Below are 24,933 nucleotides of genomic sequence, written 5' to 3'. Positions count from 1 at the left end.
CACTTAAGTCTTAAAAGTGATAATTTAACCAGAAAATATTTAGTTTGCTTAATTTCCTCTCTATTTCTGCAACATACAAAGGAACTGAGAGGATAACACTCCTTAAACTTAGACGCTTGGGTTTTATGGATGAATAACTGATAAAGTCTTTTTCCTTGTTTATGTACATGAACAAGCTAGAAGTGTGCTTTTTCCTGAGAGAAAGTATGGCCTTTATTGTTAGTCCCACACTTCATAAGTCTATTTAAAAACTAGAATTTCCCTGGAAAGCTTCAGTATTAATGAGAACTGAAAGTGTTCAGACACCTCCAAATGAGAACAGAAGGTACTTTTCATTGTCATATCTATTTGTCTCTGGTTTGAACTTTATGTATTCTTACATTTTTACACATGTTCAATGTTTTTTACATGTGTATATGCTTTTATACTGAATTAATAGAATATACTCTACTGACAGCAGAACAGACCATAGAAGATCATGTAAGTGTTTCCTAACTTGTTTTTATTGCTTTTTTATCATTTGGTGTAGTTAAGAATTCAAGAACTTGAAGAAGCTGTACGTGTGGAAAAGGACAGACGAGAAGAAGCTCTTTCAGATTTAGAAATCATCAAGAAAGAGTTCAAAGGGTTAGAATATGCATATGAGAGGGAAAAACACAATGCCCAGGAGAACTTGGAAAAACTCAATGTGTAAGTTTTCCTCTAAACTCATTGTAAAATGGCAGTAGACAGCTGGATTACCACTTACTGCTTACATTATTTATATAAATATAATCTGTAAGCTTACAAATATAAGCTTACAGCTTATATTTATATAGTTTTCAGTCAGTATAAAACAACTAAATCTGATGCAATTTCCCAAACCAACCTGAAGTTCAGAACCTGGTGTTCCATTAAAAACATTAATAACAGGTCCATATCAATAACCAAATGATCTGTTACCAATTATTTGCCAAAGCAAAAATGTTGGAAATGATATGGCAGGGTCCTGTCTACTGTGTATTTGGGAGGAGCGTAGGAAAGCACACATGGCAGGGTTAGAACAGATTTTTTTCTTCTGTGTATACTTACATTATTATGAAAAAATTATTTTTCACTTCAGTGAGCTAGATCAGTCTTTAAGACTCCTGTTGAGAAGTTGTGTATCATTGATAATGGTAAATCTTCATTTTCACCTTCTGAATGATTGTGGAAAGTGTTGACTAGCTAATGAAAATAAGAGAAGGGATGAAGTACATGAGGACAGATGAAATTACCTGGGATTCCTTTCCTGCTCAGCACAGTGTACTGTGTCTGTGGTAACAGATGTTTTTTGGAAGAAAGGTTTTGCTATATTTCCTGGGCAGATACAGGATACACTGTACCGACTCTTCTTCCTTAGCTGAATGAAGTTTTTATTGGGGTGAGAAAATATCAGGAAGAAGAATGGTGCTGGAAGACAGAGAACTGAGGAGTGCATGAAAAAAAATGGTAGTAGTTTGTGAAATTTAGGGAAAGAGGGGTTTAGAAGACATGAAGTGGGTGGCACACAGTAGGGTTGTGGGGAAAGAGAGGTAGTAGAATGAGTTGAAAAAGACAGTTTGCATCTCTTAGTCTAGGATTATGGGGATCTGTACATGAAAGTATTTGTGGTGACTTGATCATACAAGCAGTAGAGGGGAAAAAAGAAACTGGTTTCCCTACAAAAAAGGAATTTTGTGGCCCAAGTGTTCCTATATTCATGCTTACAGAGATGTTTTTAGTAATGGAGTTTAAACTTGGGCTGTACATCTTAGAGCTCTTCGTTAAAAAAAGGTCAAAAGAGGCCTGATGTGCATTTAGGTAAACCAGATTTACATTAAAAATGAAAACTTTTTTCTCAAAGAAAAAGATATAACTGTTATGATAAAAAATTGTGGAAAACATTATGATAGTAATCTAAAATTATTCTTCAGGAAGACTGCAGTCTTCACAGCTGTGAAACAGAGTAAGTATATTTCAAGATGCTCTACAGTTCTAAAATAACATCAGTAATTAAACTGTAATCTCATCCTGCCTGGTTATTTTTGCTGTGAGCATGGGTTCTCTGTCAGTAAATACATGACACGAGACTAATACTAAGTTCTTTGCCTTTCCATGAATTGGAGAAGGCCTGGACTATTGATTTGACATTTTATTCCATTTTTGTTGTTTTGTTTTAAAAAAGCTCCTTTGTTTGCAAACCAGCCTTTTTCTTGAGGAATGGTTGTTTTATCAATAGTTTTGCATCACAGGCTACTTTGTACCATCTGAACTTTTCTTGTATGTAACTTTTTATTCTTACAGAGCATATGGACTATAGATCTTTTTTTTTCAATCTTGGTTTGGTTTTCTTAGTTTTTAATTTGGTGCAGTGTGTTTTTTATTTTTGCTCCGGTAGGTTCCCATACGTGGTCCAGAAGATATGGAAAAACTAATGTTACGAAAGTTTTCTTGAAGTAATGTTCAAACACTTTCAGTGTTTGTTCTTAAGCCATTTCTTCACTTTTTCCAAGACCTCATATTCCAGAGTTTGTCTTTGTATTGAAATTAGACCAGAAGAATTAATCAACCTTATTGAAATGTGGGTTTTTTAAGTTTGGTTTTTTGAATAATGCTTGTTAAGCCATTGTAGTTTTCAGTCTAGAAAAAAACTACCCTGTCTTGTCAACATGGTGCCATAACATGGCTTTCTGTAATCAGTCAGGGAGCTGTTAGTATGGATGTGTATTGGGAACCAATAGGTGTTAATAAAATATTAACTCATTAGCAGCATTTTTAATGTAACTTAAACATCTGTTTATTTTTCAAACCATTAGAATTTTACAAGCTTTACTACAAGACATGTTTTTTTTCTTTTTGGATTAGTAAATTTGGCTAAAAATAGGAACATCTGTAAGTAGTAGCTTTCCAGTTAAGTCTCTGAGAATCTCTTAATGATATTTTTCTGAATTAGATTATTTGGACCAACATAACAATAATGGTTAGGCACTGAATTGTATTGTGCATTCAATAGTGGTTTTTTTCCTTGTGAGAATCTTTTATCTAGATATATTCTTTGAGCATTGAAGGGGTTTGTGTCTAGGATTTTTTTGATCCACAGAAGTTACATCTTTGGAAAATGTTATCATCAAAAAAGAAAAATAAGGGTTTTTTTAGAGAGTAAATTTCTTTGTTTGGAATTACTGCAGGAAATACCAATAAGTATATTGTTTGTACTTTAGACTATTAAGTACAGTTTTTACAGATATAGTACCATTTGCCTTAAGAATTTCAATAGTAGTGTTTACAGAGGAGTAAATACTTCAGTTACTAAAATGCAAGATGAACCTTAAGAAGCCTTCATTTCTTGCTCTGATCTGGACAATTATGTTCAGTGTTTCTTCTTCAGGAAGGAAATTTGCCCTATCGTAGGGGTTTTTTTTGGATAAAACAGAATTTATGCATGAGGCATCTGTTCTATGTGTTAATTGAATATGAGAATAAATGTTGTCTAATATCCAAACAGTACTTTTCACTGCTTGAACACAATCATGTGTTGACTCAGACAATTACTTCTAGCAGCTGAGTTTTTTGAAAGCAAATTGTGTTCTGTGATTTCAGAGAATGCAAACCCTTCCAAAATCAAAAAATTAAAAATCAGAAAATCAAAACAATTAAAACTCAGGTAAAATAGTTGGTAGTTTTATTAAGTGATGTTGAAGAAACATGAGCAGCCTATTCTCACAATTTTGTTAGTCCAGACAACAAAATTTCCAGATCTCTATTAAGATAAGTAGCAAAGGTCAAGCTTTTTCTGAGATGGACATCAATCTACTCAGTTCTCTTGAGGTAATTACATGGGGTGGGCAGGTACTGCCTCATCTGTTTCCTGTCCCCTTTTTATTCTTTGAAGCATACAAGTGTCAGTAACATTGGTGAAAATCAGTGATTGCTTTCACCGGACACCTTCTGAGAGAATACAACAGCCTTTGATCTACTTACCTTTGAAGGGTCTGGTCTTCGGACTTCAGACAATGTCAGGAGCTTGGCTTTTTTTTTTAAGACATAGTTTGGCATCCAAACATATTTTCTCTTTTTCTGGAGGACTTGCATGAGTTGTCTTTAAGCCTTAGCCGAATGAAAGTCTTAGAGACTTTCATTTGTTGTGCTAGGACACTTGCATGTGTCTTTAGCTGGACTTGATATAGGTAAATAGTGCAAAAGTTGGAAGCTATATAATGCTGTAAGAATTTTTCTTCTCAGAAAAAAGCCTAGTTATAATAACTGAAACCAAGCAAATGGGCTTTTCTGGGTGGCATAATATTTTATTTTCTTAGAAAAAATATAGTTGTAATAACCAAAACCAAGCTAACAGGCTTTTCTGGGTTGCATAATTTATTAATTAGCTCTGAACCCAGTAACACTATGTAAATTGGAAGCAACATGGGATTTGGGTCTCTGTGTGAATTTACTTTTCTTGAAGAGTGAGAATATGACATAAAATAATTTGGAACTGCTTTTGCTGTGTTTCCGAAAGCTATGAGAGTAAAAGCTATTTTGGGGGACTAAAACAGGCAGGTTTTGAAGAATAAAAAGTAAACATCTGCAGCTACAGCAAAAAATCATCCAGGCTTGTCATGGTTTGAGCTGATGCAGAAGCACATAGGTATTTGGTGAAGTAGTCTGGTGAAGTAGTCCTTCAACTAAAACGATACATTAATCTTTAACAAATAAATTAAAGTCAGAAAGTGACAATACTGATTCAAAAGCTTCAAAAATGCAAGAACTTTGAGCCCTTTGCACTGCTTTCAGTTCTAGGGAGACAGGAGTGCTAGGAGAAAAAGAGATGATGGATGTTTCTACTGGGTGTTTCTACAGCTGAGAGCTACATCAAAGAACAGTTCAGGTTGAAAGGAATTGCAGATCTATAATCCAACCTGCTGCTCAAACTAATATAAGCTATGAGATCAGGCTCTTCAGGGTTTAGTCCAGTTAGGTCTTGAAAATGTGGAGAATGGAGATGGCACAATCTCTCTCTGGTAACCTGTTTCATGCAGTTGGAAAACATTTCTCCTTGTCTGAACCTCTTTGGATCAGTACTTGTCTTGTAGGCAAGCACTGCTGTGAAATGATCATCTGCGTTTCCTTGTTAACCTCCTTTTAGATACTGTGAGGCCTGTTGTACACCATGGAGTTATCTCTTCTCCATCTTGAACATACCAAGTTTCCTCAGTTCTTATGTGTATTTCTGCTGCTGACTATGGTGGTGACCGTTCCTTTAGTGCACCCCAATTTTTTTCCTATGTTGTGAGGGGTGCATGTAGTTAAAAGCAATCATTATCCGAGATGTGTTATAATGACTGTGAAATACAAGGTGATTAATCACTTCCCTTAATCTGGTTATGCTGTTATTAATACAGCCCAGGATGCTGTTAGCTATCTCTGCTCATATGCTGTGGTGCTGATTAGTGGCCATGTGTCATGGTTACCAGGTTCTTGTTAGCATAGCTTCTATCCAGCCAATTATGAGCTACAACCCATTAGGGTGGTCTTGTTTCCTAAATTCTGGTCTTTGCACATGTCATTGTTGAATGTCAGAAGTTTCATTCTGGCCTATTCTTTCTCCATGACTAAAGAATGGCAGCTCTTCTGTTGAGTGTATCAATTATATTGTGCCATGATCCACCCACACCCAGTTCACTGTTCACTGCAGGTATTGTGAGACTGCACTCTTGGCTTACTCCAGGTGATGGTTGGAGCTGTTAAACAGATCTTAGACAGACCTCTACAGTATTACAGCCATTCCAGCTACTACCATCTGGGCTTTACTATCAAACCACTTTTATCAATGTTATAATTCACATATATAGACTTAAGTTGTAACAGCTATAAAAATACTGTGTAAAAAAGTGCTAAAATCCATCCTCAAATCATATTATATGTGCTAAATATTTATGTATTTGCCCTCCTTTTTTCCACAGCTCTGATAATTTTATCATGGAATATAACAGGGTTGGTCAGGTACGATTAAGCTCCCTGAGTGTTCCCAGTCACCTATGTCTCTTTCATGAGCCCAGAAGATTGTTCTAGAAGGAATTGCTTTGTAACATTCCAGGGCTGAAATGAAGCTCAGTGGTTTATAGTTCCTTGGCTTCTTCTTTATACTTTTGTCAAATATAAGTGTGGCATTTGACTTTCTTCATTTCCCAGGAACTTTCCCCAATTTTTGTGACCTTTCATGATGATAATGAGCAATGTCACTTGAGATTAGCCAGCTTCATCAGAACCTTTGAATGTAGGTGACCTGACCTCTTCAATTCTATGGGTTAAGCTCTCTCAGGTTGTCTCAGACACAATCCTCACCTGTTGCTAGCAATTGTTCTCCTTTTAGTGACCTTTTACTGACAATAGAGGCTTGGGAGTAGACCTTGTCAGGGAGGATGGAGGACAAAAAGGCAGGGAGTATGCTGACATTCTCTCTCTGCTGTTGGTAAAACAGCTGCTTTGTGTAGAATCTGCTCATGTTTTCTTTTCTACCATAACAGTGGTAAAATCCCTTCTCATCTTTGTCATCTTTTGTAAATGTTAATTCTTGGTGCCTTTTCTGGGGCACCTCCTTTCCATCCCTATTTACTTCGGCAATCCTTCTGAATTTTTCCTTGGCTTCCTGTCCTGGCTGTCCTGTCCCTTCCTCCTATTTGCTGTTGACCTTGTAATTTTCTCATGACACACCTTTTTATCATGCCAGATTTTCTATATATTTGTTTTCTTGAATATCAGGGGGACCTATGTAGTTCAAGAACTGGTTGAAATTTAGAATTGTCTGCTATTGAAATAATGCATTTCTGAGTAGAATTGTCATGGTTTAAGAATGAAATTCCCCAATTTAGTGTTCCCACAGAAACACTCCAAGCCATGTGCTGCTCGATCATTCCCCCCTCTTCTTCATCCTTCTGTGACAGGCGGGAGAGGATAATTGGTCTCAGAAAAAGTAAAGATCATGGGCTGAAATAAGGACACTTTACTGGACACAACAATGAAATAAGACAATGAACTGTAACAGCAACAATACTAAGACAGAGTGTTCAAGGAAGAAAAAGTGATTGATCCACCTGTGATTGCACACTGTGGAAACCCCCAGCCATACCCAGTCCCTATACCACTCACAAGGGTGCCCTTCCCCTGTCCCCAGAAAATGACATGAGGTGGTATAGAATGACCTCCAGGTTCTAGCCATGCACACTTGGCTACTGCAAAAATTAACCGAGTTCTGGCCAGAACCAGGGTAAGAATATAGTCAGGTATGTGGAAACTCAAGGAGCAGGCTTTGTACTTGAAATCAGTGCTGATGACTTTCTAAAGAGAACTAATGTGTTAATTAAAATATGATGACTTCTGTTTATTACATATAATCTATATGTAATAATATATAAGTCCATATTCAAATGATCAAATTAATTTATGACTGGAAGTCTAACACAAGCCTTGGTAATGGAAAAGAACATAACCATAAAGAAAAGTTTTTCTTAGAAGGAATATATAAGTTTCTTCACTTAAAAAAAAAAAGGCAAGCAGCTTCATACGTCATACAATGTGCTAACATGATGTGATACCCAGATTGTCTTTTAAAAATATGTAAACTACATGACATAAGTATTTTTGATTAAAATGTTCTAATGTTGAAACTTTACAGATTAGAAAAAGAGTGTTTCTCCTCAAACAATCAAATGAAAGAAGCGATTGAGGAAAAGAAGAAGGTAATTGTGGACCTCTCTACAAGACTAGGGAATGCTGAAAAAAGCTGCAGTGAATTACAGAGCGAACTTGCAATGGTAAGACAAAAAGCCCGTGGCACTTGTTTTTTAGGTTTTTTAAACATACTCTGAACATAATCTGCATTTGCTGTGCTGAGCTGTGGAGTAAATCTGACTTTGCGTTACTCTGATTTTTTATTTATATTACTTTGTTTTGTGAAACAAGAGTAAATATAGATAAAATACTGGGTAAACTAATTCCAAAATGCATTTTAAGTGATACACCAAGTATTTAATTGAGGAATTATTTGCAGAAAACAATTATTTTAAAAGTATGGCTATGAGTCAAGAGTAACCGGCCTTTGCATTCCTAATGAAGAAGGCAGTTTGTAAATATGGATTGTGATTTTTTTTGTGAAGAATGTTCTATCTTCCTATCCGAGCTTTTTTTCCCTCAGGCTTGATTATTTACCATGCTAGACTTGCTTATTTTTATTTCACATAATGTTTTTAATGCAAGCATTTGACTGCAAAAACTGTTTGAAAATGTCTTCTTTGAAGGTGACAAATTGGTTGGTTTGGGGTTTTTTTGTTTGGTGTGCATTTGTCCAATTGGATGTATTTTACAGGATTATTTTCTAAAATATTTTTCCTTTTATATGACCAGTTGGTGCCTTCCCACTGTCTCTGTGTACCCCAACTCTGAATATCAGTTTTGCCATCCTCTTTAATAGCAGGAGGGTCAAAACAAAAAGCTTAGGATATTTTAATTTATGATGTAGCTGAAGGGATGGGAGTGCACCCTTAGCACATTTGCTGATGTCAGCAAGCTGAGTGGGGCAGTTGACACACCTGAAGGACAGGATGCCATCCAGAAAGACCTGGACAAGCTGGAGAAGTGGGCCCATGAAAATCTTGTGTTATTTACCAAGACCAAGTGCAAGGTGCTGCACCTCAGTCAGGGCAACCCCCAGTGTCAACTCAGGCTGGGGATGAACAGATCAGAGTAGCCGTGCTCAGAAGGGCTTGGAGGTGCAGGTGCGTGAGAGGCTGGATGTGACCCTGCTGAAGGAAAGAAAGCCAAATACATCCTGGACTGCATCCAAAGCAGTGTGGTGAGCAGGGCAGGGGAGGGATTCTGCCCTTCTTCTCTGCTCTGCTCCGCTCTGCTCTGTTCTTCTCTGCTCTGGTGAGACCCCACCTGCAGTGCTGCATTCAGCTCTGGGATCCTCAGCACAGGATGGAGATGGACCTATTGGAGAGAGTCCAGAGGAGGCCACCAAGTTATCACAGGGATGGAGCAGCTCTGCTATGAGGCAGCCAGGAGAAGAGAAGGTATTGAGGTGGCCTAATTGTGACCTTCCACTACCTGAACAGAGACTTTCCAGAAGGGCATGTAGTAAGAGGACAAGGGGAATGGCTCCAAACTGAAAGAAGGTTTTCATCAGATATTAGGAAAAAAATTTTTATTGTGAGAGTTGTGAGGCACTTAAACATAACAGAAAAGTTATGAAGCATAACAAAGAAGCTCAAAACAGAGGAGTTGTGAATGCCCTATTCTTGGAAGAGTTCAAGGCTGAATTGGAGGGGGCTTTGAGCAACCTGGTCTAGCATTAGTACTAGATGAATTTTAAGGTTCCTTCCAAACCAAGCTATTCTCTGATTCTATGATCTGAAAACCTTATCTCTTCATTGTATAGTAGTATTTACAGTATTTCTATACTTAGCCAATTTTTTTTTTTGGTATTGTAAATTTCTGTTCCTGCTTCCTCTTGGACCTTTGAGAGTAGGAGATTACCATGACCTATTTCTTAGTAGGCATTGTGCTATTCAATATATAGGAGCAGAGATCTGCTTCAGAGAGTTTTCAGATTTGTTGGTGTCTACTCTTCAGCTGATGGAGTTGCTCCATACATCGTCTTAGTGTTATCCACTTCCCAGGCAGATTGATAATTAATAAATTGAAGAAAAATAAAACTAAAAAATGTTTTTCTTTTGGGTAGACACAGCTTCTTCAATTCAAGCATTAAAGTATTAAAAGACATTTGCTGCCTTAATCAACCTGAAAAAATAATTTTATCAGGCACAAAAAGATTACAAAGAAAAATTTCATAGTAAAATGTATGTTATACCTGGCAAGAATTCAGGACAAAATTCTAAAACGCTTCAGGTTTTTTGGTAATTACAACAGTATTAAATGATGTACTCAGAATGAACATTGTGTAACTGAAAGTAAAAGCAAATAGATTGCCCCCCTTGAAAGAACTGCCTTATTCATATAGCAGGTTGTTTTAATTGCTTTACTGGAATGATTTCAAGCCATAAGACTGTCTTGAACAGGTAATAAAAATACTCATTTTCTGAAGAGTTGTATTAGTGGTCCCCTGTGGGATTAGATTTTTATCACCTTGGATGGCTTTGTATTTTTCCTGAAGACTTTTGTATTTGATTGGGAAGCAGGAGTGCCTGTGTGTGGTCTTGTTTACTCAGTATAGGCGGTTTTTTTGTTATTTTTCTTTCCCAAAATCAAAAAGCAGAAGGCTATAGTAGAAACTAAGTATAAATAACATTCAGTATACTGTTATTAGGCTTCCCTTTACTTATACTAAAATTGTGTGAAATTGTCAGTGTGTTCTCTTCCCTTTATTTCCACATCCTGCTTTCTTGATCTGTTAATTACTTTCTTATATTTTGTACTATTATTGATATCCTGAATACATCTTTTCCATTTAAGTCTGGTAATCTTAAGTTGGTTTCTCACTGTACTGTTAACATACAAGTTAATGTGTTTGTTTGTAAAATATTTGTAAGATACACAAAATTATTTGTAAAGTACACAAAATATTTGTAAAGTACATTATTTTGAAACTTTATATGAATAACTGCATTTTTTTTCTGTAATGGATCAGTTGAATGTACAGTAAAGTAGTTATTCTGCTTGTAATTTTAAATACCAGCATGTTGCAGAAGTTTGCCAGAAACTTGCATGGGTCAAATGTGATAGGATCTGTTACTATCAAACAAAATTGTGTATAAATGCTCAGCATGAGAAAACTCTCAGTATTTGCATTATGTTTACTTGAGTAAATTGGTCTCAAGCTTATCATAATCTAGCTAGGGTTTCTAGAAATTTTTAGTTTCAAGAACAGGAATTTAGAATGGTCATTGTGATTTAACACTTCATTTACATTGAAACAGCCCCAGCTTTATTCCTGCCCCATCAAAAGAATAAGAGGTATCTTTAGGCGTTTTAAGTTACTCAGGATATTTACATTTCTAGTACCTAGTAGTGGATGATTTTAGCATGGGACAAGCAGGAGATGTTACACCTTTATTTTATGAGAAATGCAGATTTAAATTTGGGAAACTTGCCAGTTCATCAGAATGCATATTAGGAAAGTGAAATAATTAAAATATTGTATCTTAGTATAAATGCCTTTAATTTGGAAGTTGTATTTATTTCCACCCCTTTTTACAGATTCTATCAGAACTAGCATAATTTGTATATAAGTTGTGTAACAGATTGCACACAGCTTGTCTTTTTCCCCATGGCATGTAAATCTTTCTCTTACAGCCACGCCTGAAGTCATGTTTGCATCTCAGCTGTCCGTAAACACCTTGTGGGTTATCATACACTGAATGTCAGTACAGAAATATTTGAGAATCTAGTTCCAGGATGTACACATTAAGCATTGTTCTTTAACAGAAGTTGCCTAGGTATTGACTTAACAGACCATGAAGGACCCTGAGGATTATGATTTTGTTCTACAACTTCTCTGGAGTAGAAGCTGGTACACAGTGGCAAACATGTAAATGCCATCTAGACAATTTAAAGTGAACAGTTTCAGTTAAAAAAAAATCTCAGTCCTGATACACACTCTTCATTAATTTTGTGCATTAATTGTTAAGGGTTGTTTTAGGTTGATTGTTTTTTTCTTGCCTTAACATAGGCGGAGAATTTTTCTTCCCAGCTGCTACTTCTATTATTGTCCTAATGTAAGAAGATTAGTAAGTCTGAAGCATATGCTTAAATGATCTTCTGCAAACTTTTGAATTTATTTGGGAAGTGAAGAGGTCACTCAAGATGTGATGTCCTGGTGTTGGAAGATAGTCATCTAAAATTTAAAGTTGCAGTTCTCAAAAAATTTTCTTTGACTTGGACAAAAAAAATAAACCCCAAAACCCAAGGAGATACTTTATAACATTCTCTCCCAGCAAAAGTTGTTACAAATCTCTTTTGATGGGAGGGACAAGAAGGATTTCAATAAAACTTGAGCATTTTGATTAGTTTGTAAGACTGAGATACTAAATTTGTTGATGGATTGTATTTAACTTACATGTGGCCAGACTCTTGTAGAGATTTTTGAATATTCCAGCTGATATAAGAAATGAAAGAGGTATTCAATAGTTTGACTTGAGCAAAAATAATATTATTGGGCTTCACATGCTGAAGCCCAATAATAGAAGCCCAAGGAGAGAGTTTGTCAGTGATGGTTTTGTTTTGTTTTTTTAAATACAATTTATGTCTGTTTGCTGAAAAATTTGTGCCACTTTTCTGCTTTACAGAGTATCACTTGAGTAAAGCCTGTGTTTTGTGAATTGTGGAGCAATCTTTTGTATTTCTGTAGATGCTTTGATTTGCTGCCCCCAAGGTCATGCCTGGTAATTCTGATACTTTTGTAAAGAATTTACATAAATACTTTTCAAGGCGTATCTGAACATGCTGCTCCTTGATGGCTATGTGGATAGTTCTGGATTTGCCTCTTACTCTGCCATCACTAGTTGGAATTTGTAATACAGATTGAGTGGGTTAATTAGTCCATGTGCAAGAGAGCCTCCCCAGGAACCTCTTGTGACTGTAGACAAAGTAGAGAAAATTCCTCAGGAATTAAGGCAGTTCATTGTACAGCTGGACCCTGACTCCCTGCTTACTACTGCAGTGGTTTCGTTAATGCAAGGGCTCAAAGTCCTGCCCACATGTTTACTTTTTAAAAGTTACTGAACTTGAGATACAGATGCTCATTTGCAGCATCAGATTCTGTGGGCTATCCTGGAACTGTGTGTAGAGTTCACATTTATTTTAGTCGACCATGGCTTTTGCAAAATGTTGCAAAAATAATGGAACATCCTTTCTGTATGGGAAAAGGAACAAAAGTCAAATACTAGTAGTTAAGGAAAATATGTCTACAACCAAGGTAGTAGGAACTTGTCCAGATAAATAAAAATACCTTTCTGGAAGATTAGCACAAGTTTGACAGTGAATGGAAGAATTTTATAAGCAGTCAGTTTTTGGAATAGATAGCACAAGATATCCTTACCGATAAGAATAGAAAGTATTTGGAAAAAAGATTTTCTCCTCATTGGAGTTTACAGTATTTTTAATGAAAAATGCTTAGCTTCTCTTTAATTTCTTTAATAGTTCAATTGTGTTTTGAAATTGGTGATTAAATTAATACATTGCCAAGCACATTTTCAACTAAAAGGATTTTGTCCTCAAGAGTTTGTCCTCAAGAGTTTTGTCCTCAAGAGTTTGATAATAGGAGCCTATTTTATGGATATGAAGTTTGTTTCAAGGAAGCATTTTATATGCTAAAATTCAGCATATGTTCTGGGTTCAGGAAGTATGATTTTTCTTCAATGTTTTTAGCCTTCAGTTTGGAATATATTGTGAAGAAGGGAATTGTCTTTGGGGACTGTGGGAAATATTTCTAATATATGTTGAGAATTTTAAGTTCTCAAGTGTTCATGGAAATTTCACTCATCTCAGGGACCTGGAATTCCCAAGGACAGGTTCTTCAAGTGAAGATTGAGGTGAAAAATAGCAATGAGATGGCCTTTTCTCTCTCCTAGGCACCAGATCACTGCCTCATTAGCAAGGGGGCTCACATTTTGCCTAGTCCTTCTTTTGCAGGTGATGTACTTAAAAAATCTTTTACTGCTGCTTTTCACATCCATGTCACATTGAAATTTAGGTTGATTTTGGCATTCCTAAACATATCCCTCTAGGCTTTAACAATGTATCCATATTTTTCCAAGTTTTATATGTCTGAACAATCTTCTTTATGCTTCCTATTAATACTGGAATTTAGTCAGGAGTCCCCTAAATCCATACAGGCCTCACCTTAGATTATCAAAGTTGTTTTCAAGGATCACTGTCTAGGTTAAAAATGGTCTATTCTGGTGTACAGGAAGTCAACAAAGTCAGCAGAAGACTTATAAATTTTAATTAAGTTTACAAACATTCTTCCACCTGTTTACTAATGTGGTCTATGAAGCAAACTTTTGTAAAGGCTTTAGCAGTTTTCTTGTCAACTGACTTCCCTTTTGAAATAACCCAGGAAACAATTACACCTGTACTTCTCCAGTAGTTCTACAGGAATCGCAAAACATGTTGATGGATGGAGTTGTTGAGAAGAATTGTAATCATATCTCCTGTAACAGCTGAATCTGTCAGCTCCAATTGATTGTGTTTGACTCTATACTTGTACACTCCATTTTCCTTTTCAAAGTAAAGCATTATTCATATTCCCTATGTTTGTCCAGACCGAAGAAAGCTAAGGAGATAATAGCTACTGCTGTAAACTATCAAGTTGGTGCTTGTGGAGAAGATGGAGGTACACTCTCCTTAGATCTGTGCATTAGAAGTAGAAGAGAAAACAGGAAAGTTGTAATTACCTGTAAGGGGAAAACAAAAACTTCACAATGCAGATTGTGAGATATTGGAACGAGTTGCCTGGAGGATTTGTTGAAATGTCATCTTTGAGGATACTCAAAACTTGACTGAACAAGGTTCAGAGCTGCCTAACCTGGCTTCGACCATACTGTGCTGTGAGTAGGGACTGGGACCAGATGACCTCCACAGGTCCTGTCAGCTTAAATTCAAGATTTTATGACTGTATACATTCTTGTTAGATAACTGTCAGTGAGACATAGGAAATCAGATCAATAATAGATCCTTTTGGACTGTGCCTGGATTTTTAGCAGTGTATTTTACAGCAGTTTTTTCCTTAAATTTCTGATAATGGGGACAGTGATTGAAAATAGAAGTTAGAAAGGAAAGATACTAATATTTTGCAGTTCAAGTGTAGAGAGACTGGCTGGTCTAAGTAATCTCCTTTTGATCTTTACTGCTGTTGTAAAAGGGACTAAAATTGATTTCAGAAGTATAGATGCAGTTAGTAAATAAACCTTAGAGAAGTCGTGAAGGGTCAATAGACTGGAACACACTGACTAAATTATGGTAAATAAACTAAACAAAATGGGAAAATTCAATGAGGAGATTGAAAAAATTCTCACATTTTACTTTTTCATAGAAAAATGTTTTTCCAGGAAGATTTAGTCTCGCCTTCTCTGTGCTGGAATATTTTATGTAAAAAGAATATTTATTTTATTGTGATATTTTCATATTATTATATTTCCTTATTTTTAATTTGTGAGGTCTCTGAGATGATGTCAGTACACAAGAGTAAATTGCTTTCTTGTGGTTGCATCCCATAAAATATTTTTATCAGATCTCAACATTTACAAGTTCTGTTTATAAAGATAATTTTATAGAGAAGGAATTAAACTTTGGTTATTTTTCAATATATAGAAGTGATTTGGAAAATCTTTATGATGTATTGTACAAACTCTCACACAAGGAAAAGCGTATAAATGCTACTGGGGACCTAACACTGAAATACACATATGAATAATATATTAGTTGATATACACTACATATAATTAAAATTGAAAGAGTAAAGCAAATTTATAAAATATTTAAACTGAATAGCAAAGAACACTGCAGAGAATTAAATGTATTTCTTGTTTTTTTAATCCTGACAGTTATATGCTACCAGTATGTAGCAGTTTTTCTGGCGAGGATGTTTCCCACACATAAGAAATTGCCTGGGTTCTTTGACATGCAGTGAAGCATAACTAAAGCAACAGTCTCCAGATATGATAGAAAACAATAGAACTTTGCTCAATAAAAAAGGTTAACTTTCCATTACAAAGTAGAAATGGAAACAATGCAAATATGTGTTACAACTTAGAATTTAGAAATAAATTGAGCAGTTAGAAGTCATGAGACATCTTTGACCATAACCTTTGTCATAAAAAAAATTGTGAAGTTATTTAAATCTAGTTTCCTCTTGAGTTAGGGTTGGCGGTAGAGGGTTTGGTCTTTTTTTTTTATTGCTGCTTTTAGGTTTTTTAATTGCTGAGGCATATTACTTTTTTTGTCAGTCAGCAGCTAAAATCATACATTTCCTTGAGAAGTCAAAATTCCATGTACTCAAAAGGACCTTGGTGGTCTTGTCTGGAATTATGGATGCATGTCTTTGAAAACTACAAGTTATCAGATGTAAATTGAAGGAATGATTTGGTATAGTCTATCTATTGTAGTGATTTAAAAAATCTGCTGTAGAACTTTTCTGACCTCGAAAAATTTGGTGTCTTGATTTGAACAATAGACTGCCCTTAGTGAACAGCTTTCTTTAAGAAAAAGTGATAAAGGGGTGAAAATAAGGTGAAAATAGGTGAAAATAAGTGATGGGGCTAAGAACTCTGTAGTTTTATGTGTGCACAAGGATGAGGTTTTGGTGTTGAAGAAATCTCTGTCTAGCATGGAACATATTAAGAATTGAAGTAGGCAGGTTTGCAATGAGAATAGGTGTGGGATTTGACTGACTGCCAAATCATGGATTTCTAGCCTGTCTGCCAGTAGTTGGGTGTCTTTCTGGATGCCCTTGTACGGTGCAACAATAGATTTCACTGCTTGTATAGATGGGCAGAATTTAATGTCCATTGAGATACTTTTAAAGCAGAAGATTATGAAGAATAAGTTATTGTACAACCATCTTTAGTTTTGCTTTTGAAATCCTTTAGTTTTATGTTGTGTGTTACAAGGTTCTTATTTGTTACGTCATGTTAGGTATCTTGGCTTGAGAAAAGATGTAAAAAGAAATAAAGCAGAAATTTAAATTTAGAAAGGAAATTTAAAAATTCTGTTTACTTATTTTAATGTTTTTTTTCCCCACCCCCTCTTGTCTTGTCTGTTCCTCCTGTCAAATAAAGGCCAAGAAACACCAGGTCTTTCTAACAGAGACGTATGAAAACAACATGAGAGAGCTGGAGTTACTCTTGGACAGCTTTGCTATGTCAGGCCAGCGGACAGCAGGTTAGTTGAAGGTATAAAATGACAGATGCATCTGTCAATGTTCCAAAGTCACTACATTGTGGGAATTCTGCAGATGCCTCTTGCATTCCCTCTTCTCAACATGCTTTGATTTGATGACATGATAAGAGCAGTTCTCACAGCAGTCAAATGGCCTTGCTAGCTGAGAAAGGGTGACGGATTGTGGACCTGCTGTTGTCAGCCCAGAGCTTGATTTACAAATGCTGGGGTGTATATGATCGGTCAGAAAAGGGCTCACTTGCTGTGCTCTAAATCCAACTGAGAAAAAAGTCCTTACAGTATACCTGCAAAGGGAACAGATGTTTTGCCTGAACTGAGCCAAATTCTGAGGCAACCTTCAGCAACTTAAAGGTCATATATTCGAAAAGGTTGTGTAGGACTCATGATGCACAATACTTTTTACAGTTGATTGTGGACACGTACTATGTTGCATTAATTTGATCTGATACAGAACAAACATTTCCCTTTTTTCATTAAAATTAATTGTAATCCAGTGGTTGTCACCCTGCTACCTGGCTTTATATCTAATTATTGTATCAGACTTAACAAACTGCTGCCTGGTTAGAAATTTGAAATAGTGGCTAACATAAACAAGCTGAACTTTAGTGTCAAGCTAGTGATTTTTTTTAAAGCTGAAAACTGAACACTTTAAAAAAATCCTCATTTAAAACTTAATTCCTGTTAGAAAAATTGCATACTGGACTCAAAGTGCTTCCAATTTACAGTGAAAGTAAACTGGAAGAAAACAAGTAAAATGGAGCTTATGGAGCAAATGGGTTTGTTTTATGTTTATCGTGATATGGTTTTGCAATTTTTAGCAACAATAGACATAAATGGGTTGCTTTTTTTTTGATGACATGATAAGAGCAGTTCTCACAGCAGTCAAATGGCCTTGCTAGCTGAGAAAGGGTGATGGATTGTGGACCTGCTGTTGTCAGCCCAGAGCTTGATTTACAAATGCATCACTTTCAAATGAAGACACATTTTTTTGCATCTTCACAAGGGGGTTTTTTTAGGGCCTGGTGATACTGAATTTCAATAAAGAAACAACTTCTTGGGATTTCTCTTGTCCTTAAAAGGCGAGCTTGGATTCTGTCATACATTGATTTCGTTGCATAGGCTATATGCTTCATTGTTTTGGGACTGGTATCATTTTATTCTGTAATTATAAATGTGATTACTATGATAATACCTGTAGGTTTACAGTTGAAAAGCCCTTTAAGACTGTAGGTTTTCCAGTTTTGCAAAGTTCCACATGCTCAAAAGGACTTAAGTAACTCTGGGGGGAGTTGGATGCTGCTGCCAACTGCTGTGCAGTTTCCAAAGCAGCAATTGTCTTTTGGATGGTAAGCCTTGCTGAGAACAGCTTTGACTTTTTTCTATAATATCAGACATTCAATAACAGTACCTTCAGTATTAATTTGCTTTGTTTGAGGTAAACTTTTAAACTAATTTGAATAGACCTTTTTTTCCAAGCTTTAGGATCTCTGAAGAGGCCCTTGAGGCAGATAGTAGAATTTAGCTTGGCAGTGGATCGACTGAGTCTTTACAGATTTTTAGTATTAGAATAGACATTGACTAACACTTTTGTTCTGCATATTTGCTATGCTTGTAAGTCTGAAACTTAATTTTTAATGCTTTTGCGTTATATTATCACTGTGGTGTACGCACAAATTTTTGTATTTTATAGTATTTATTCAATTTTTTTAAAAAAATTATTGTTATTATATTTGAAATGGGAATACCTATGTGCCAATAAAAGTAAAAATCTTAAATAAATCTTTGTAGTCTAATTACTAGATGTGGGGGTACATGAGCCACAGCTGATAGGGAAGTTTTTCTTGTTCTTGTCCACATTGATCTCAAACAGTTGAGAGATCTACTTAAAAATCTGTCAGTATTAAAGATCCAACACTAAAGATTCAGCCCCTTAATTCAAGTTCTAATCAGTCTATGATTATTAGGCTATACAGTAAAGAGAAGATAATACAATATTTTTATTGAAACATAGTATTGATCATCGGCCCAGTTGATGTGGGCCGATGCCAGGCACCCATGAAAGCTGCTGACTCATGCAGCTGGACAGAGGAGAGGAAATTTAATGTAGAGTTCATGGTTAGGACCATTAAATGCCATCACAGGCAAAACAGGCTTAACTTACAAATATGGACTTACTACAAAAAAAAATCAGATCAGGATAAAGAGAAGTAAAACAAGCCCTTTAAAAAGACACCTTCCCCCATCCCTCCCTCTACCTCCTACCCAGCTGGCACAAGGAGCCAGGGAATGGGTGTTATGGTCAGTTCATCACCCGTGGCTTCTCCTGCTGCTCAGGGAGAGGAGTCCTTCCCCTGCTGCACCGCAGAGTCTCTCCCATGGGAAACAGTTCACTGAGAGCTCCTCCAGCGTGGCTCCATCTCAGCAGCAGCAGCTCCCTCCAAACTGCTGCAATGTGAGTCCATCCCACAGGCAAGAGTCCTCCCAAAACTGCTGCAGTGTGGGTGGGTCACTCTTCCATGGGAGCAGTCCTCCAAGGACAGGCTGCTCCAGCCTGGCAGCAGGGGCCCTCTCTCCACAGGCCTCCCACAGGATCACAGCCTCCTCCAGGGCACCTGCCTGCTCCAGTGTGGGCTCCTCTGGGGGCTGCAGGTGGATCTCTGCATCCCTGTGGCCCTGCATGGGCACAGCTGCTTCACCATGGGCTGCACCATGGCCTGCAGAGGAATGTGGGCTCCGGTGCCTGGAGCACCTCCTGTCCCTTCTTCTACACTTGGTGTCTGCAGAGTTGTTCTTCTCACTTATTCTTCTGCTTCCCTGTAGTGACAATTAAAACTGCACCACAACATTTGTTTTAGTTTTTCTTAAACCTGTTATCACACAATCACCATTTCTTGGCCCAGCCTTGGTCAGTGGCACGTCCATCTTTTGGAGACACCAGCTGGACATGGTGGAAGCGTCTAGCAGCTTCTCACAGAAGCCACCCCTGAAGACCAACCCCCCCCCCCCATTATCAAAAACCAGCCCATGCAAACCCAATGTTTGTCTTCAGGAAAAAAGTAATTGTGGTTTTAGTAATCTGAAGAAAAGGTGAAATGAGTGCAAAGTCCTAAGAGTGTTAGCTGCTTTGAGTTAGCACCACCTTATTTTGGTCATAAATCTAAAACACAGCACCATATGACCTGTTATGAAGAAAATTATCTCTTTTCCTACCCTTGGCCCAGTATAGCTAGCAGAAAGTCTGAAAGTCTGAAACAGCAGATTTAAGAGTTTATTCACTTGTATTCTTCTTGTACATAAGCTCCTTATATACAAGACTTATATGGAGCTTGGCATTTTCCCCAAATTCTTCCCTCAAACTCTTGGGCAATACTGGGTGCACACTTCAAGTACTGGGTTGGATTTTTATCTCATTGTTGACATGATGCTTCTGCCACAACAGAGTGCATTTGGATTACGCTGTGTGTCCTGCACAGTGTTATGAAGTCAGACAACATTTGGGCAGGCAGCATTAAAGCCATGGGTTTGTTTTCAGCTAATGCAGGTAGGCTGAATCTGTATTTTTATTGGCAGATTGAGCTGCCTAGAAATAGGGTTACAGCAAAGGCAAGGAATGACAGTATGAAACGTTTACTGACAAAATTCTAATTTTGGCCAACATGATATTAATAACGTCATTGCAGGTTGGGACTTAAAATATGAAAATACATTATTTCAACAGTTTGACAAAAACTATGGTATGGAAGATAACTCTTGGATTAACTTAATGGGTATTGTTTTAAACTGAATGAGAATTGTGTGTTACCACTTTGCTGGAGCTACAAGTATGAAAAAATTGTGTTTATTTTTTTTGTGCAACAAGATCAATACACAATGTTCCTGCGATGTAGTGGAGGTTAGTCTTGTAAATGAGAAGACTGGACTGGAGCTCCCTGCATAGCTATAGCTGTGGTTATGTGGTAAAAATTATCGTAAGGTCACACTTATCACTTTCTTCAATATGAAATCTTAACTTCTCAAAAGAAGTCAGATTTTATGAATTCTTCTTTGATTGGTTTTAAATGTAACACTGTTGCTGGGGATATCTCTAGGTCTCTGAAGTGTCATTAAGAAACTCTTGCTTTTTCCCTGACTCTACAGACTGTAGAAACTGGTAAGTAGGTGGAGTAGCTGATAGGACAGAGGTCAGTCACTGAGATGTGCTTGCTGTAGAGCTGATCTTGCTCCTGTTACTGAAAGCAATCTTGCAAATATGTGTTGCTTTGAATAGGTGGGACCAGCCTGAACAGCTATTTATACTTTCTGGTATTATCAAAAGTCGGGAGAGAACAGGCTAACTAATTTAAAGAATTTTGTAAACAGCTGATAGGGATATGTTCTGACTTGTGCACTTTAAGTAAGTTTTACACTGAGTTCTATTGGTGTATTATCTGTAGCCTACAGGAGGAATTTAATCATTTTTATACAATACCTTAGTAGAATGCTGTGCTTATTAGATGACACTAATTATAGAATTTTTTAAAAATGTCCTGCAAGTATGTAAGTGGATCTCCTCTGATAAAGTTTTATGGAGAGCTAAAGAAAAGTCTCAGACTTTAGTACCTGATTTGACTGTATGATCCACTCTGTGCTTGTTTAGTGACACTGGTGATAATTACTTCTATCATTGTTTAGTTGTGCTGGGAATTATGATGGTTTAGCCTTCCTGGATTTAAAATCCCACAGATATTTTCACTTTTGTGAAATAAGGCTGCTATTAGAGTTAGTAAAGATAGTTTTGCTTATAGAACATTTAAAAAATTGTTGAAAAGTTGATACTATAATTTGCCACAAAGTAAGTGATAAATGCTTTTTAAGAATATAAATAATGCTGAGAGGAATGGTCTGTCAATAACCTAGTATTGTGGTGTAACACCAGGAAAAAAAAAAGTTTGTTCTTGGAAACTAAACATCAGCTGACATCTTGTGACCTCTTGATCAATACAGTGTTGTTTTGCTTTCTTGGCACGTTGTTCTATGCACTTTGGAATGGTCAGACTTGTTCATATGTCCCCAATTAAGGCAGCAAGATCAGAAGTCTCAATCTAAAGGTTTAATAAATAACTTTAGTGTGTATATTATGGATATATCAGATTTAGAATTGAACCGTTATATAGGACTCTGCAGACAGATAATATTTTTTTTGTCATTTCCTTTAGAATAAAATTCAAGATAATTTAAAATGTTATTAAGTCCTCTCCAAGCATAACATAATCATATGATCTTTGGCTCAATAAGGCTTTAAGTAAATGAAGTACTGCATTACTATATGCATGCTTAGTCACAACAGCAAAATAATGTCAGGAAAAGTGTAACATTCTTAACTTTCAGACAACATGTTTTTCAAAGGATATAATTGTGTGGTTTCAAAATTGGCTTGTCTGACTGAATGACACAGGTTTGACCACAGTAGAAATAATATGTGAGACTGCATACCAAATGCATTAGATATAAATGTAATACAGAATTTACAGTTCTGTACCTTCTATTAAAGCTTTTATACAGATGTCTTTTAGCTATATTTGTTGTGAAAGCATGGCTATACAGCTGTATCTCTCATGGCAAACAAGGCTGCTCTTCAGTGTTCTGTATTGTCACTGTAGCCCTAACTAATTCTAATACCTCACATCCAGGGTGAGTAATTTTCTCTCTGTGGCTTTAAGGCTTAATTTTTGTTCTGTATTTTCCTTCAGGCATTTGTGAGGACAAAGATAAACCTCTGAGCTTCTCTGTCGTTGAGACTTTGAGGTGTACCTTGACAGCTTACCAGAGCAAGCTGGAAGATACGTCTAATGAGGTAGCACTTGCAATATTTGGCTCTATATGTATTGCATTTGGCCTGCAGCAGAACATACACTTTGCTTGTAAAAAAACGGCAGAAGACTGGGAATGTTGAGTAGACAGCTTCAAGCATGCCTGAAGAAAAAAATCTCTGTTGCTACTATTTCTCTAAGCTTGCCCTACAGTAAAGTTTCCCATTTGTGGGGACAGGAAGAACAGTTTTTTGTCTTTCTAGTTTAATTTTATTTTCTAGTTCAGTCTTTTCATGTTATTTTCAAAAAACATTTAGGATAACAAGCTGTTCATATATAGAATTTTAGTGAAAATATAATGATCTAAGAGGGCAGCTGCATATACTGCAGTGTTCCTAAATACACAATAGTTGAGCCTCAGTAGTCACTGCTATCAGGCATGTAAATAATCATGCTCCCCTGTACTTCTAAAACTGGTATTATTATCTGAGGAGAGTGTTTTCAATGGATTGAAATAGCTCTCTTTGGGAGCTATTTTGCTATAATTTCAATTAAAATAGGACTGCTAGAGTACTGTCTTTAGGTTATCTAAGAAAATAATGGAAGTGTTTCAATTTTAGGAAACTTACCCTTGAAAAATAAATCAGATGTTTTCCATGCAGTCCTACTATCCATTTATATCACTGACTGAGAAGTTTCAGTTTTGCATTTATTTTCTTGTGTGTTTTGCTAGTCTGACTAAATTTCTCCTCTTGGGGGTAAATGTTTTATTAATTTGTGGCTTTAAAGGCTGTAGAAAGAAGTTAGCTGCACCATTAAAAATTTTTGTACAAACTTGTGATTAGTCTTTGAATAAAACTGGCAAATACAGAGAGGCAAGGTGTGATGAGATTGTAAAGGTGTCAGTACTCTATTTCATTTCTAGGTTTTGTCTTTTGTTTTGACAAATGCATAGTCTATCTAGTCACTCAACAGGTAAAAAAAAAAAGGAAAAATAAAAAAAAGAAAAGTATATCAGCTTTGCCCCTTTTATTGGGAAAAAATGGTCTCCCACAAGACCTTTGAGTTTGTTCAAGGGGCACAAAAATAAGTGACCATGGTAACAATTATACTTTTTAAATAGCAAGCACTGTTAAGTCTCTCCCAGTGAGATAAGAGAACTGATGTGTATAGTCATTATGAAACTCTTCTGAGACCCAAGTCTGGAAGCTGCAGAGTAACTAGGAACATATTACCCACAGCGAATTGTTATTTGGGAGGAGGAGCACCACGTGATAGGCAGCACAGTTGAAAAGTCGACTCAGCAGGCTTTGGCTTAGTGATGTGCTTTGTTGTGAAACTGTGCCAGAGACAGCAGTGGGGAGACCAAGGGGGTGGCTTCTAAGAAAGCAAAGAGAGTGTTCTGACAGAAAGAAGAATGAACTGTCAAGGAAAATAAATCGCAAGCAGAGCAGGACCAACAGATGACCTGCCACAAGACTTCCCAGTAGGACTGTGTGTGACTGACCCTGAAGTTGTCATATGGAGCCAGAGATCACTGAGCACCTTTGTGGTGCATAGAAAGGGCAGTGCTCTGTCCTTCTTGATTACCCCTGCCCCCACAGAGAATGCTGCTTTTGGCTTTTTATGTGTGAGATATGTTTAATAATAAAACTTTTTAATAATACAATAATGCACAAGGGGACTATGAAGGGCATTGTGCAATAAAACTAGGATATTTTAATACACAATAAGGAAGGGTTTTAGTAAGCAACACAACAGTATGCAAATTTTAGTAGTTTTCTTTATAAAAAAATTTCAACAAGATCCCACATATTGATGAATTTATTAATGTATGTATACACCTATATGTATATGTGAAATATGCTGGTAAACTTATCATGTGTCATCTTTAACTTACTGGGCTAAACATTTGATTAAAAGATCTGATTAGTTTGTGTAGTCACACAAACTAACAAACTAGAAAGGTGTAGAAATGTTTTGGGTTTTGTAGGTAACCAGCTTCTGACTTTCTGTATAGTGCAGACACCAGAATATGTTTTGATAGAGGGAAAATACTAGTAAAACAATAAAAAGACTGGAAATATTCCAGTAACATTCTTTAATTTGCTATAATTATTTCTAAGGGTTCTGCCAAGTGTCCATCAAAATAAAAAAGTAAACATTTTAAATGTAATTAATGAATTTTTTAAATGAGGTATTCTGTTTCTGAGTTGCTCCTTAAATGTCAGGC

General features: G+C 36.4%; 1 protein-coding gene across 5 annotated transcripts in view; it reads left to right on the top strand.

The window, feature by feature from the left end:
* Positions 1-24,933, top strand: part of CCDC171 (coiled-coil domain containing 171) — a 166,056-nt gene that overhangs the window by 33,823 nt on the left and 107,300 nt on the right. For all 5 annotated transcript variants that reach the window (XM_050986505.1, XM_050986506.1, XM_018918358.3 and 2 more), the window contains 4 exons: positions 530-690; positions 7,673-7,811; positions 16,791-16,893; positions 22,641-22,744. In XM_050986505.1, coding sequence (XP_050842462.1) covers positions 530-690; positions 7,673-7,811; positions 16,791-16,893; positions 22,641-22,744 — 507 coding nt within the window. The remainder of the gene's footprint in view (positions 1-529; positions 691-7,672; positions 7,812-16,790; positions 16,894-22,640; positions 22,745-24,933) is intronic.

The sequence above is a fragment of the Serinus canaria genome, chromosome Z (assembly GCF_022539315.1).
Source record: "Serinus canaria isolate serCan28SL12 chromosome Z, serCan2020, whole genome shotgun sequence".
NCBI classification, from domain to species: domain Eukaryota; kingdom Metazoa; phylum Chordata; class Aves; order Passeriformes; family Fringillidae; genus Serinus; species Serinus canaria.
This window is presented reverse-complemented; position numbering and strand designations above follow the sequence as displayed.